Source organism: Nanorana parkeri, unplaced genomic scaffold (assembly GCF_000935625.1).
Source record: "Nanorana parkeri isolate BGI_ZX_2015 unplaced genomic scaffold, ASM93562v1 scaffold5, whole genome shotgun sequence".
NCBI classification, from domain to species: domain Eukaryota; kingdom Metazoa; phylum Chordata; class Amphibia; order Anura; family Dicroglossidae; genus Nanorana; species Nanorana parkeri.
The window spans coordinates 7,938-23,677 of record NW_017306273.1 but is presented as its reverse complement, the minus strand read 5'-3'; the positions used below and the strand labels follow the sequence as shown (position 1 = coordinate 23,677).

Below are 15,740 nucleotides of genomic sequence, written 5' to 3'. Positions count from 1 at the left end.
TTAAAGTCACATTTGTTTTAACTAGGGATGTCCCGATGCCACTTTTTCAGGCCCAAGTACAAGTACATCCCCTCATGTACTTGCCTATACCAATTAGCGATACTTTTTCTTAAAGGGACAGGTGACTTTAAATGATCCATAGTACAACTACATGTTCTGTATTATGGATCATGATTTAACCTATTCGTGTTAGCAGTGGAGAATTGTAACTCTATTGCTGGAGTGTAGTGGAGGTGTGTGCTGTATATATGCACTACATATACAGTACACACGTCCAGTAGACTATGGCAATAGATTTACAGCCAGCCCCATCCCAGCTTCCCTTACTCACAGTTTCACTCCGATCCCCGTAGCCTCACGCGATGCCTCTTGTAGTCGGCGCTGGGCAGGATCGCTTCATCGCATCTCGGTGCTCAGCTTGTGGGAGGCGCTCACAATTCTGCCCTGCTAACATGAATAGGTTAAATCATGATCCATAATACATATACAGCACACACGTCCTGTACACTGCAGTAATAAAATTACAATTATCCCCTGCTAACATGAATAGGTTAAATGATGATCCATAGTACATAATAGTACATAACATGTAGTTGTACTACGGATCATTTAACCTATTCATGTTAGCAGGGGATTATTGTAAATCTAATGCTGCAATGTACGGGACATTTGTGCTGTATATGTACAGTACATATAGATATACAATTCTCCACTGCTAACATGAATGGGTTAAATGATCCGTAGTACAGGGCTACATATCATGTACTATGGATCATTTAACCCATTCATATTAGCAGAGGATAATTGTAAATCTATTGTTCAGTGCATTCTATATGTAGTATATAGTACATGTACATATAGAGTGCCTGCAACAATACATTTACAATTATCCTCTGCTGACATAAATGGGTTAAATGATCCATAGTACAGGGCTACATAGTACAGGCCACTGCCTTCTTCTTACTTACCTCGCCGAGCGTCACGTCACTGCTGCTCCGGTGGGCGGCGCTCCGAGCGGGGTCATCTGGCAGTCTCCAGCCACCTAAATTAGGACCCGGAGACTGCCAGATGACCCCGCTCGGAGCGCCGCCCACCGGAGCAGCAGTGACGCGATGCTCGGCGAGGTAAGTAAGAAGAAAAAAAAAAAAACATAGCGCAAGCTTCGGCGCTAGGCTTCGGGGCATTTTGACAAGTACAAGTACTTGTCAAAATGCCCTGTATCGGGCCCGATTCCGATGCTAGCATCGGTATCGGGACATCCCTAGTTTTAACATATATCTACTGCTAGCAAGTAGATAGATAGTGCTAGATATATGCAAACACATCATAACAACATTTAAAAAATTACCAAAAAGGTAATTACTTACCTGTGTCTCCGCCACTCGCTCCCGCCCTAGGATCTGAAAATTCTCGAGCGGCCCTGCAAGATGAAGGGGCGGGCGCATGCGCAGTAGACATCTAAGGCGGGAAGAAGAGAGACACAGTGGAGCTCAATGCATGCAGCCGGGAGCGTGCACGTCGGACAGACACCGTGGGACCAGAGGAGTCAGCTCTGGATCGGAGACCGGCACCAGCCCTGGAGGGATTGCTGAAAACTACTGAGAAGAAGATGAGATCAAGAGGCATCATTTAAGGTAAGTCCATTGTGTGTGGGGGGGGGATTGTCACTTTAAATTAAAATATTTGTTTTTAACCTTTTTTTATCCTTTGTTTCATCGCAGTGGTACTGCCACTTCCTGTGTACACACACTACAGTGATCCAGTGATGGCTACATAGTATTTCTACTGATAACAGTAGACAATGACTGTTTCATTTGTGCTGAAACAGCCACTTGTAGTCTTCATTGGGGGCCCATGTTACACAAGTCCATCGAGTTCAACCTATACCCATCGAGTTCAGCTGGCAGACAGGCACAGAGCGTTATCACTCTACAACAGGAATTACCTAAACAAGGACTTTTATGGCAACATTACCAAGTATTATTATTTGTTTATATTGTCAGGATCCACCCCGTTGCCTGATTGACAGCTGGCTCTGCCTCAATAGAGTCAGAGCCAGCTATGCCTGACCCTCCCCTGTCTGTTCCTCCAATGAGCACCAGGGGAGGGGAGGATACCTGCAGGGGCGGTAACTGACAGTCATTGCTCTATGCAGGGGAGAAGACTGTGAGCTGGCTAATCAGCAGTTACACAATGAATCAGTTTTCGATCTATAGAGGCAGAGTGTGTCCACTACAATGTCCCCCACCAGGTCTAGTTACATTTTCCTCTCCCAATACCTTACCCTTTAATATCATATGTGAGATGTTCCTGATTGGGTTTACATTTACTTTAAAGAACATTTATACAATTGATTAACTTTGAAGAGAACCTAATATTATGATCACATAGGCATTTTGACCATAGGCTTATAGCGACATCTTTAGGAATAGGAAATCAGGCAAAAAACAAAAGCATAACCTAGGGGTGTTCCCTGATGGTGGAAGCTCAGTTTATCGTCTAATGTCGTGGAGTTCTGGCTGGGAATCTTAGATCCTGTTTCTTTTTTGCAGGGAATTCTTCTTTTTAGTTTTTCTTCAGTCTTCAAGACCTTAAATCAATTGTTGAGCTGTTCAACAGGCAGAATAATATAGATCCTTGTAGTCCCAGCCTATGCTTGCATGCAATTACTTGCCTTGTGTGTAGGTCCAGCTGCGACAAATTCAAGTACTTCAATGAACAGATTATTGTACTCACCATACAATCCTTTTCTCTGCGTTCATTGAAGGACACAGCACCCTCCCATTTAGTTGTTTTGTCTGTGACTGTCAGGGAACCGGGGATGCCGCTCCTTACCGGGGTTCGACAGCGGCAACGCAGGGCACGGGTTCTCCTCCCTCCTGGCAGGACCCCTGGCGCCAAGGTCTTGGGCGCGCAATCGCCCACTTAGCATCTTCAGGTGTTAGCCAGGCTGGGGGAAGATCCCAGCACACACCATCCACCCCTTCGTCCCTGCTATTGGCTCCTGGATGGTGAAGCTTCCTGGTCGGCTCAGTAACCAGGGGGTGGTCCTAGGTTTCCCTGGGTATTATATTCCAGTCAGATCCCTGGCTTGTTGCTGAGTTATTCTACCTCTATGTTGTGATCTCCCAGCCCCCTGTGCCTTGTACCTGTCTCGCTTGCTGACCCTTTGCATGAACTCCCGACTACCGACCCTTTGGCCTGCCCTTACGTTTCTGAACCTAGCTGCCTGCCTCAACCCGGGTTGGACCTGACTACTCTTCTGGGATTTCCCCTTTTGTACCTCGACCTCGGATTTTGCCTTGTCGCCCCAGCCAAGTGGTTCCACTCACGGCCCAGCCATACTCCCCTGACAGTGACCAGGTTTTCTCTATGTACTGATGTGTGGCTAGCTGAGCTGACTCTAGCAGATGAAGGGTTTGGCCATCAGGGGCTGCCCCTAGATTGTGCTTCTGTTTTATGCCTAGTTTCTTTCTCCTGAAGATGGTGCTATAACCCAACGGTCAAGTAAAGATCTTTGCTGTGTCCTTAAATGAACACAGTGAAAAGGATTTTACTGTGAGTACAAAAACCCTTTTTTTTTATTCCTGTTGCCCGTGGACCAGACAGCAGCCCAATTTACCTAACCGATAATTACTGACCTGATAGTGTTGCGCAGTCTATCCAGTTCTTCTATTCCCCTTAAATATACAGTGATTATTTTGCATTATGATAAATTGCTGGAGCGCTCTCACTGAAAAGGGATTATTACAAGCTGACATGTATAATTTTGCTCGGCTGTTCATTGTTAAAACAATTTGAATTAGTATGTCTAGCATTCATTCCTAGGGGAGCTGCAATGAAACATTACAATCTGAAAATATTAAAGCTTTCCTGTAATTTGTTTCTGAAAGTGCTGTGCGAGCTGAATCCGGCACCTCTAATGGAAATGGATTAACGAGCTGGAGAGCGCTCATAGTCGCTACGTGGAATTTCGACCGCGTTCCTGCTACTTTTGCGCACTGGTCACAGCGTCTCATTAAATCTGACCCGTACTCAGATGTTAAGATAAAGCTATGTAAATGAGTTTCTGAGATGTATGAATAAAGGAGAAAATGCTGCTCTGGGCTCCTACTGACTAGACATGTGATTTGTGTAGAAGGCGAAGGTTTGACTTCACAATGGCTGAACTTTCCTTTTAACAGAGATGTTATCAAATGCCTAGGCTTTTGGTGGTGTAAGTAGTACTGGAGGGAGACTAAGATGGCTTTTTTTTCTAATTATAGTATAAAAGTAGACATTAAAACAACAACAAAAACATTTTATGTTTTCAAAGGCCTTTGAAATTATGATTCCCTCTGGAGACAAGGGCTGCAACAAAAGGATCACATATACAAACCCCTATCAAGTAAAGAAGAGGTACACCCTCCAAACAAACAGAGCGGACCTACTGCAGTTTAAGGAAGACTCCTTTGAGGTAAGAGCTCTTCTTTAGCTTGTTCTTGCTTATATTTTAAATGTTGATTCAACCCTACTCCGCAAATTCAGAGTTTCGGGGAACTAGGTGTGTTAACTTGCATGGGATTGACTTGTTTCCAGGCCTTTAGCTTTGGCATCTGCTGGTTGGAGGTCCTGCCTCCATCCTTCTGCTATGGCCATGATGAAGGAACACATGGAGTGTTCAAGCAGGTTGAGCATCACTATAGTATTTATTATTACTACTATTATTATTATTATTGTTGGTATTTATATAGCACTGACAATTTATGCAGCACTTTACACATTCACATCAGTCCCTGCCTTCAAGGAGCTTACAATCTAAGATCCCTATCTCGCATACATGCAAGGTTGATTTAGACAGAAGCCAATTAACCTACCAGCATGTCTTTGTACTACTTTCAACAGGGATACTGCCCAAACAGAGGTCAACTTTAAGAGCAAGACACAAGGGGGCAAGTGCCTTGCTCTTAAAGTTGACCTCTGAGCAGCAACATAATCATTAAGGATACCGTATGTAGCTGATAAATTATATATTGCTTTTTTTCCTAGGGGATAAGTTAAGACAGAGAGGAACTCCTACCTCATCACATACAATGCTGGATCAGCACTGCTTGATGTCCTGCCTTGTATTTGATGAAAATTAGGGATGCCCGCCCCATGCTTCTTGTCACTAGCTGACGTGAAAGCATGGAGCCGGCTTTCTGGCCAATCAGAAAGCAGGGCGCTGCATCATGAGGTGACGAGGGAGCATGAAGCCGGCTTCCCGACAAATCAGAAAGCAGGGCACTGCGTCATTACACTGCGCCTGGCTTCCTGATTGGCCAGCTTCCGACCAATCAGGAAGCCGGGCAGCGCGTCGTTATCGGTATCGATACTAGTAATGACTAGTATCGGTATCGGTGCATCCTTAATGAAAATGATGAGAGGGGTGGTGACAAGACCGGTTGGAGACCAGCATCTTCCAAATACCGGGCATTGCAACTGGAAACAGTGGGGAGGAAGAGCGTGGGACCCTGTCTTATGGTAAGTATTGCTTTTGTTTTAGTGCACTATTAGAGGGGAAACAAAGCTCATTGGATACTTTATCAGCTGCATATTTACTGATTTTATAACTGCCAGGACTTAGGCTTTAAAGCATAAACGTGCTTTGTCACTTCAGGGCAAACAACAGATTTGCTTCAATGCTGCCCTCTCCAGCAGTGTATACTACCTTTCTTTCACTACCCTGCCACTCTGTTTAGTGCCAGGAGCCAAAGAAACAACCCGGTACAGCTGGGTATGGAGGAGCATGTGAGAACAATTAGCTCTTTCACATGGAGAGTCCATAGCCCTGTGTATGCTACGACTCTGCCGACTTGTAGTTCACACCGGGCTTTTCTTTGGTGCCTGGAAGCTGTGCAGATTGGAAAGCAAACATAAAGAAGATAAACGTATGCTGCTGGGGATATCCACATTAAAGTGAACTTATTGCCCTGCCCTTTTATAGGCAAATCGCAGCTTCACTTTGGACCTTTAAATCAAAAATTTACATGAAGCAATGCTAGAAGCCTTTCTGGGGTAAACTAATAAGTGGATTGGAAATAATAAGACGTCTAAAATAGCTACCTGTTGTTTCTTCAAGCTCCCTTCAGTGTTGGTCAAAGGTTTCAAGGCCTAGGCATTTGGTCCCATGATCCCTGGTAAAAGGGAGATTCAGCTCTGATCTTTAGACATGTAGACATAACTGAAGGGAGCCTGGAGCAGCATTATTCCTAAGGACCAATAGCTTTATGTTAACATTCAACTATAGGTCCTTTTTAACCACTTTACGTCTAGAAGAAGTCTATGTACGTCCTAAATCTAGTTAAAACAAACTCATGGCTGCAGCATCATTTTGTTCAGCCGGCTCCCAGGTATCTAGTAAAAGTGACCTTGGCAGCTGTACAGCCACCCCATCACTGTAAAGGTACCGCCCCCCATTTCCTGGAGGAGAACTGAATGCTGGTCCTTTAGCAGTGTAAAATCAGTGTGAAGTGGATGAGGGTCACCATAAACAAAGAGGCTTCCGTTTAAATGTCCAATCTTGTATTTATAATCAGGTGAGGATACTTCTAATGCTTTCCGGGGGTTTGGCACTCACCTTCTTCAAGGCTGGTTGGGTGTCGGTGCTATGTGCTCCAGTATTGGTTATAAGACATCATTTTTGGATTAAAGGAGAACAATGAGGCGAGTGCTTTTCACTCACATCATAGTTCTAGCCGACCTGTGACAATGAGACTGTCACAGGTCGGCTCAGTAGATCGGGAGGTGAGCGAACACATACCGTCGTTCGCTCACCTCTCGATCCTGTCACGGCTCTCTGCCGTGACAGGTCCTCTAGATAGGCAGAGCCAGCTGTCATTCACGCAGGTGGGCGGATCCCAGCACAATTGTCGGGATCCGCTTCAGCTGCGGCGTCTCAGTATACCGCGAGCAGCAGCTTGCGGTATACTGCGGCGTCTCAGCTCGTGGCGTCAACAGCTTGCGGTATACTGAGCCTAGGGTGACGGGAGGACACTAGTTTGTGTCCTCCCGTTACCCTAAGGAGAACTATAGGGAGAAGACTTAACCCCATAGTTCTCCTTTAAGACACACACACTTATGTTTAATTTAGAATAGTTCCACATGTACTAACTGTCAGAGACTTGAAGTAAGACTTATTATGTACAATACTTTTTGCAAACATATTTTAAAGCCCAATTGAAATCATACACCTTTTATCTCTTTAAAGTCCCCTACCCCTGCCAGTTATGATCCATTTCTTGTTAGTAAATGCCTTAAAATATCCCTTTCTCTCAGTTAAAATGTTGCTTCCTGCCAACACACTCCAGTGCTCTGTGCTTGCAGAGCTGAGTAACAGCCACACCCCCACACAGACCTGCATTGCAGAGAAGAAGAAAGGGGCGTGTCTGCCCAGGTGTGTGTGAATTAATGGTGCCTGTTGGACTACATAGTCATATTTAAACTCCCCGCACAACTGCTGTAACAGAAAAGTGCAGGTAGGACTAGGAAAATTTGGACAACCTATGACTTGAATAGGGCTTTAGATGAATGTACATTCGTGACAGGTTCTTTATGAACCATAAAAATAATGTGAAACATCCCTCTGAAGCAACAAGATTCATTTATCCAGCCTGTTATAAATAAGTCCCAAATGATTCAGCAGAATTACACGCACTTGCCTGCACTGACAATGACAGAACAAATGGCTTCCTATACCATACACCTTCTCTGCCTCCATATTCCATCTACACAACTTAATTAAGTCATTCTAATTGCACAGTACAGAAGGTCGCCTCTTTTTGCTACTAACACTTGTACAGCGAGTTCTTCCGATGAGCGCAGAAGCGTCAGCTAATGAAAGTTCACAGGAAGTCGCTTTGAAAGTACTTAAATCAAGAGTCTTTGCATGCCTGGTACATCAAGCCATATACATTTATTATAAAAGCCGCATGCTGGTGATTTTCAAGAGTTTACAAGTTCCCCGAGATCAAATTCCTTATAAAAGCTATATCACATTTATCGCGGTTTTAAGAAAATTCCGGAGCCGTACCCAAATGTAAGCGTCTTGGTTTTTGCAGCCGGGAGCAGGTTTTGCTGATAAGTAAATTAGCTGATCTCCTGAACCAGAAGACCAGAATAATTTGTTATCTGGCCTGCTTTCAAATCACCGGGAGCCATAATAATAACGATCATTATTTAGGATAATGTTATGACTGAGGACTGATTAAGCCAAAATGTGTAACCAGTACAGGGAACGTGTAGCAGCATTTCAGGGAGATATTGTTGCAGTTAAAGTTGATGTTGATGGAAATCTGAACTTAACTGGATGGCGTTGTTTGCTAAAGCACAGTTGCCATGTTTTCCCCCATGGATTGCAATGCTGTCTTTTCCCCACACTGCAAGGGTTAAATGCTCATTGAGTCTAGGGGTACATAGATAAACTTTAACCACTTGCTGACCAGGTGTTTGCACCCCCTTCCTGGCCAGGCCATTTTTCAGTATTCATTTATTCCGTCATGCAACACTGTACTGAAATTAATTTCTCTAAGACACTTAATGTCACCTAGGGACCCCCAAAGAAGCTGATGAAGCAGAGATCTGCTTCATCAGCTTCTCTGCAGCTTCTGAAGCTGGAGAGTGACACAAGAATGCGGAAGTGATGTAATATACTTCACTTTCGCATTCTGAGAGGGGACCGGAGGGAGATCGTGTACCGATCTCCCTCTGATCCCCTGTCACAGAACCACCATGCTGGTCCCGGGCTCGCACCAGGCACAGCAGGGCTCGGGACCAGTGGAGGGGGGGGGCGGTGCACATCGATCGGCACCTTATACAAGCAATCCTGCTTGTATGTCAACAGGCATCGCTGTCTAAAATTGGGGAGTTTCCCGCTTGCGCGCGAGTGGGCGTGGCCCACAGGATGTCTTTTGACGGCCTGTTACATCCAGGAAGCTCCTGAGCGGCTGTGACTCGGGTAAAGCCCTTCTCTGGGCAAATAAAAAAAGGTACCCTTTAAGTGGGACTACCCCTGCACTGCAAGGGTTAAGTGCTCATTTTCGTCTAGAGGCCGGAGTAAAGCAGATTTACTTACCTGATCCCCACTCCCTTGGCTTCCCCGGGGCTACTAGATTGGTCCCCGCAACCTCTTCACCCCTGGGCTCCAATGGTCTAAGGAGCACTGACGTCATCACGTCTAATGCAGGTTCCTGCGCGGGGAGGGGAGGGGGGGCGGGGCACATCGATCGGCACCTTATACAAGCAATCCGCCGGCTCTATAGCCGGCGGATTGCTTGTATGTCAACAGGCATCGCTGTCTAAAATTGGGCAGTTTCCCGCTTGCGTGCGAGTGGGCGTGGCCCACAGGATGTCTTTTGACGGCCTGTTACATCCAGGAAGCTCCTGAGCGGCTGTGACTCGGGTAAAGCCCTTCTCTGGGCAAATAAAAAAAGGTACCCTTTAAGTGGGACTACCCCTGCACTGCAAGGGTTAAGTGCTCATTTTCGTCTAGAGGCCGGAGTAAAGCAGATTTACTTACCTGATCCCCACTCCCTTGGCTTCCCCGGGGCTACTAGATTGGTCCCCGCAACCTCTTCACCCCTGGGCTCCAATGGTCTAAGGAGCACTGACGTCATCACGTCTAATGCAGGTTCCTATAAGGACACCAATGGACAATCCACCAGCCAAAGGGGAGAAGAGAAGAGCACTGACCGTCGGGGGACTGGGGATCAGGTAAGTAAAATGCTTTACTCCGGTCCCTAGACAAAAACCAGCACTTAACTTTGGGTAGCCCTATTACAAGGCAAGTTTTATTGTTCGCTTGATGATGGGTTTTTAATGTTACCTTATACCTTGTTCCGTAGTGACCATGTCTGCACAATGTGTTATGGTTTGGTTGCTTGTAGTCCACTGGCGGTACATATGACAGGCTGGCAACATAAGATGGACTACAATCCTAATACAAATTAGTATACTAAACATGAGATTGTAGTCCATCCTGGGAGGGAGCTTGGAGCTTGGTGGCTGCTTTACAACACACACAGGGACCATGGGGGACAAAAGTAGCCACCCTCCAGAAGGAAGGACAGTGTCAGCGCCAATTCAGAGATGATTTGAGGATCTACAGCCGAGTGATACACAAATAAGATACATTTCTGTTACTAGTTCGGGTACTTGAATGTATCTTTAGGATGGGGGGGGGAGGAAACAGAAAAGAACCAATATAATTTATAGCAAAGGCTTTTTGTTTCATAAGATTATATTTTTTTCAGGTGGGAGGCGGGGAAACCTACACCATTGGACTGCGCTTTGCACCCAGCGACAGCAGCGGGTTGGAAGAAATTCTCATATTTATCAACGACCATGAAGAAAAAAATGAGGAGACTTTCTGCGTCAAGGTCATTTACGAACAAACAAAGAAATCCCTTTGAAGGTTTTGACTGATATATAATATTATGTGCCCATCATTGTTTTTTTTCTTGGGCAGCTCCAGCCAAAATGTTATCTTTTTTGGGATACAGTGTGCAGTAGACTGCAGTCTACTTTATATATTACTGGGTAGATTTATCCGCACTTCCTGTTCTGGTGACACACTATGTGCCATGGTGTGACTCAGTACAGGAGAATTATTAAAAAGAGAGCACCATTCTACAATTCAAGGGCCATTCATTTCTTATGTTGAAGGTTTAGAAGGTACAACATTGACTCTAGGCAATGTATTTAAAGAAAACAAGCCGGTGCATTTCAAGGACCTGCATCTGCTTTATCGGGGCTCTATCCTAAATTTGTGGAATTGTGTTTTTAAATATCACAAAAAAAGATTCAGTGTGCTTTAGAATCAGTCATGTAACTGGGTGTCCAAGATGCCATGTTATCTCAATATAGAGAAAATTCAAGCAGCCTTTCTATTGAATGTAAGTTTGTACTTATTTGGCTTTGTGATACTTTAGGTTGCAGTTCACACTTTATATATATATTTATGCACAATGTGTGTTTTCACTAAGGTGTGATCTTTGAAATAATTGTATAGTTTTTATATTGTACAAATTATATTTATATATATTTTTACCAGATTTTGCACTATGAAATTGCCGGTGTGCTCCTTTTGTATGCAGTGCTTCAAATAAAACATTTTGTTACTGTGCGTTTTTTGGATTTGTTTGGTTAGTAGTTTTTATGGCCAAGATTTGTTTATACTGAATTGTATGCTTATATGGGTGACTAAAAGTTGACCTGTCTTAGTGTATTACATAACCTACCTACTATTGCACCCAGAACCAATGCTGGCTGGTGGAATCAAGCACTGACTTCTTATCACTGTTGGCTAGTTTGGTGTAAAGACCTCTGCATTTGAGTTCTCAGCTCCGTCCAACTTCCATAGTCACGAGGGGGTCTCATTCTTTCTGTTGGGTTTTACATTTGTTTTAAACAAGTGCATCTCCTCCATCTCCTGCCCCATGATCTAGACACAGGAAATCTTACCCAGCAGCTTTGGGATTTTCTGCAGTGGTTCTCAGCATAGTGTGTATGCACTGTAGGGGGATTTATCTCAGGTGAAAGGTGTATTCCTCATTAGCATTTAACTCTTAAATCTCAAAGCTGGACTCCAGTGAATGGAGTCATTTATTTACATACAAAATGCATTTAGACCTCATTCACACAAGAAAAGTCCGGCACGTACAGCTCTGTGCTGCATGCACAGCCGTATCGGGCAGCTCCCGGGAAGGACAGGTGCTGCTTGTGATTAGTACGCAGCCCCTGTCCTTCTTTATGGGAGTACACGGCCGTACGCCGCCCTATGCTCACCCGCCCTGCACGTCCGTGCAGGTGTCTGTACTCGTACGCTGACGGGATGGATCCTGTCTGCGTCCGAGCCGGGACCCCCGCACCCGTACGGACCTGCACTTGGGGTGAGCGTATGGCCACGGACTACCATAGAGAAGGACAGGGGCTGCGTACTAATCACACACAGCACCTGTCCTTCCCGGGAGCTGCCCGTTACGGCCGTGCACACAGCACAGAGCTGTACGTGCCGGACTTTTCTCGTGTGAATGAGCCCTTAACGTGCAACTAGCAGATATGAATTTCAAATTGATTTGCTTTCAGTGTCCTCCCTGTACAGCAGCACTCAGATGGGGAGAGGGAGACCAATCAGGTATCCAGCTTTCAATTGTGGTGACAAGGAACTTGCTGACAGAAGTTGAGCAGAGAGATTCCCCCATCAGTTTATTGCTGCTTCCGCTCTGTCTGATCACAGGGAAGTGATCAGGCTGTGTTGGCAAGACAGTCTGCTCACTTCCAGGCTGTGTATAAAAGTAGAGTTGGTCATTAAAGTAGAGCAGGGCTGGGCAAACTCTGACCCTCCAGCTGTGGTGAAACTACAAATTTCACTATGCATCTAACTCTGGGAGTCATGCTTGTGGCTGTGGGAATCTTGCAATGCCGCATGACATTTGTAGTTCCGCACCAGCTGGTGGGCCGGAGTTTGCCCATCCCTTAAGAAGAGTATGAAAGTGAAGTGGGGAATTTAAGTAATTATTGGTGTGACGTTCTGCACCTCTCTCATCTCTGTGCCTCCATGCTACTCTTTGTAATATGGGTTTCAAATTATTTGAAAGGTAAAACAGTAAACCTCTATGTATTGCAGCCATGTATATAGCTATTTGCCTGGAATGACTCTGTGTCCTAACCCCTTCACTCTATCCTTTTCTCCTTAAATAAGCACTGCCACCATGCCCATTTTTGTGCCAATGACCACTTTATAGTCACCTCTCTAGCACTTCTTCCTCTGTGGCCACCATTACAAAATGCCTGCCTTACATGTATGGGGGAGCACAGGGGGAGGGTGACTTCCTCCCATATTGCATTGGTCAACCTCTAGACCTCAGCACTGCCACATGATGGTATTTTTGAAAGTGGGAGAGTATAAAGTGGTCAGGGGTGGCCTTTACATATACATGTTCATTTTGCCCTAAATGGGCACGTGCCATTGTCTTGGCTTACTGATGCCGAAAGTATCTGCATGAAATCCTCACAGCGATACGTCTAACCCAGTAGTACCTATTCGCTTTCACCGAAAACTGATTGCTCTTTTCTATATTTATAAATGTAATACCACAAAAAAAAAAACAGATTTGATCAATCAGTGTTTTAAATCCAGATTTGCAGGGACATCTCTGTGGAACCTGGGTCTGTCCTCGCGAATGAAGGACATTTGACATTGATGTAATTACACCATACAGTGACACACGCCCTCATTGGAAATTCTTAGGGGAGATAAGCACTTCTCACACCGTGGATGGCCTCTTTAAGAGCGGAATCTTGATGACTAAGGGACAATGCCCTTACGTTGGGGCCTGTATTAGTTCTCTCTTGAATAACAATTTAAATCTCAGCTGCCGTTGCTATGAAGGCTCTTCTACAGTATGACCTTCAGCTCCTTGGCTGCCATACATAACCCTTGGCATGATTGTTACTATTGTGTCCCACTAGAGCATTTTGACACTTTGCTTGTCCAATTAATGCTTCTCTGCAGAGCTTACAGAATTCCCCGGAGCAAAGTGAATTCTTTTTTAACCCTTTGGGAGTCCCCAGCTGTGCTATGTAGCCCATAGTGAGGCATGGATTTTTTAAATAGTTTTCTCTCCAGATTTGCTGCTTAGGGAATTAGTATTTGACTTAAGGCTCTTACATATTTCAGAGACCGTTTGCTCGGCCTGGTCGTTTAAGATAAAATGTCTGTAGGCCTTCCCTGACACTCCCCAACTGAACCTTCTAGATCATACTTATTTTCTGGGAACACTGCTAAAGTACAATAAAGTCTGGGAGCCTTGTAGGGTGGTAATGCCACATTGAACAATTAAGTAGATTGCACGCTGACTTACACGATATTGCCAAAAGTATTGGGACGCCTGCCTTTACACGCACATGAATTTTAATGGCATCCCAGTCTTAGTCCGTAGGATTCAATATTGAGTTGGCCCTCCCTTTGCAGCTATAACAGATTCAACTCTTCTGGGAAGGCGTCCACAAGGTTTAGGAGTATGTCTATGGGAATGTTGGACCATTGGTCAGGTACTGATGTTGGACGAAAAGGCCGGGCTCGCAGTATCCGCTCTACTTCATCCCAAAGGTGTTCTATCGGGTTGAGGTCAGGACTCTGTGCAGGCCACTCAAGTTCCTCCCCCCCAAACTCACTCATCCATGTCTTTATAGACATTGCTTTGTGCACTAGTACGCAGTCATGTTGGAACAGGAAGGGGCCATCCCCAAACTGTTCCCACAAAGTTGGGAGCATGAAATTGTCCAAAATGTCTTGGTATGCTGATGCCTTAAGAATTCCCTTCACTGGAACTTAGGGGCCAAGCCCAACCCCTGAAAAACAACCCCACACCATAATCCCCCCTCCACCAAACTTTACACTTGGCACAATGCAGTCAAGCAAGTACCGTTCTCCTGGCAACCGCCAAACCCAGACACGTCCATCGGATTACCAGATACGGAAGCGTCACTCCAGAGAAGTTTGGAGGTCTGTAGCTATTGACTCTTCACGTTGCATGGCAGCTAATAAATGAATGAACAAAAATGCAAAAAAATCTAGGGGAGAAAGGAGCGACCAAGGACTAATTAATGTTAACTAAAAAGGTTTAATGGTAATCGTTTTATTAAGAAAATAACAGTTGCAGGTTTGGTGGAACTGACATTATGTACAGATTAAAAGACAAGTCTTTAATCTGTACATAAGAACTAACCAAATACATTGTAACAATGTAATTCCAATGTATTTATGAATAAAGCCTGCAAATACTCTATGTGTGCTTCCTTCATACAACAACTGTTGTCAATGCTCCAAAGACACAGAGTAGAACTTGGCGACAGAACAAACAGCTGAGCCCTGCACAGAATGCACTGGGAGCGGGTGTGTGGATTCTCTTTCGGAAGCTCCAGTGACAACATAGAAACACAGATAGAAGACAGGAACATCTACGTTTCTAACATAACACAGAGGTGAGCAACTCTGCCCTCAAGCTGTTGTGGAACTACAATCCCATGAAGCTTTGGCATGACTCCCAAAGGCATGTTGGGATTTGTAGTTAAATGGAGGACAGGAGTTACCCACCCGTGCTATAACAGGACATGACTGAACAAGGACCATCATGGCAGCATCACCAGGTAATATTTTATATTGAAGCTGCAGATTTAAACATTAACATACTCAGGTCTATATGAGATTCTAGTGATTGGGTTTACCTGTACTTTAAGCGTTGCTCTGGCTTGGTATTTTCTAAATAAGGTGCAGAGTGTAAAATATTTCCATAACATACATTTTAATTCATCAGTCAATCAATTAGATTACAAGGCACTTAATCAGTTTAGATTTAATCAGGGGAGTTGCAGCAGCCACATGTAAAGCTGCTATCAATGGAAGTAATGTATGCAATCACTGCCTAATTATTTAGAGTGGGAGATTGGGTTTATAATATCAATTCAATGGTTTCTTTTAAAACAGTATGCAAATCTCCCCGAGCAGTACGGTGAGGTATTACCATATACAAAGCGTTCTTCTTCCATACCGGCAGGAACTTCTGTCCAATTCCACAGCACGTCACTAGGCAGGATTTACTTTCTAAGATTGGAAAAGAAAATTCCTGTTGGCTTTCTTTAGACAAGTGACACCCCTGGCAAACCACAAACATTCCCCCATGGTATCAAATTGGAAAACCTATCAGCCCCGCCCTATGTCT

The 15,740-nt window shown here is 44.7% G+C and overlaps 1 protein-coding gene across 1 annotated transcript in view; it reads left to right on the top strand.

The window, feature by feature from the left end:
- Nucleotides 1-10,427, top strand: part of NPHP4 (nephrocystin 4) — a 203,176-nt gene extending 192,749 nt beyond the window's left edge. Inside the window, exons 29-30 of the mRNA XM_018576510.1 lie at nt 4,316-4,456; nt 10,269-10,427. Of these exons, the coding sequence (XP_018432012.1) occupies nt 4,316-4,456; nt 10,269-10,427 (300 nt within the window). The remainder of the gene's footprint in view (nt 1-4,315; nt 4,457-10,268) is intronic.
- Nucleotides 10,428-15,740: the final 5,313 nt, after the last annotated feature.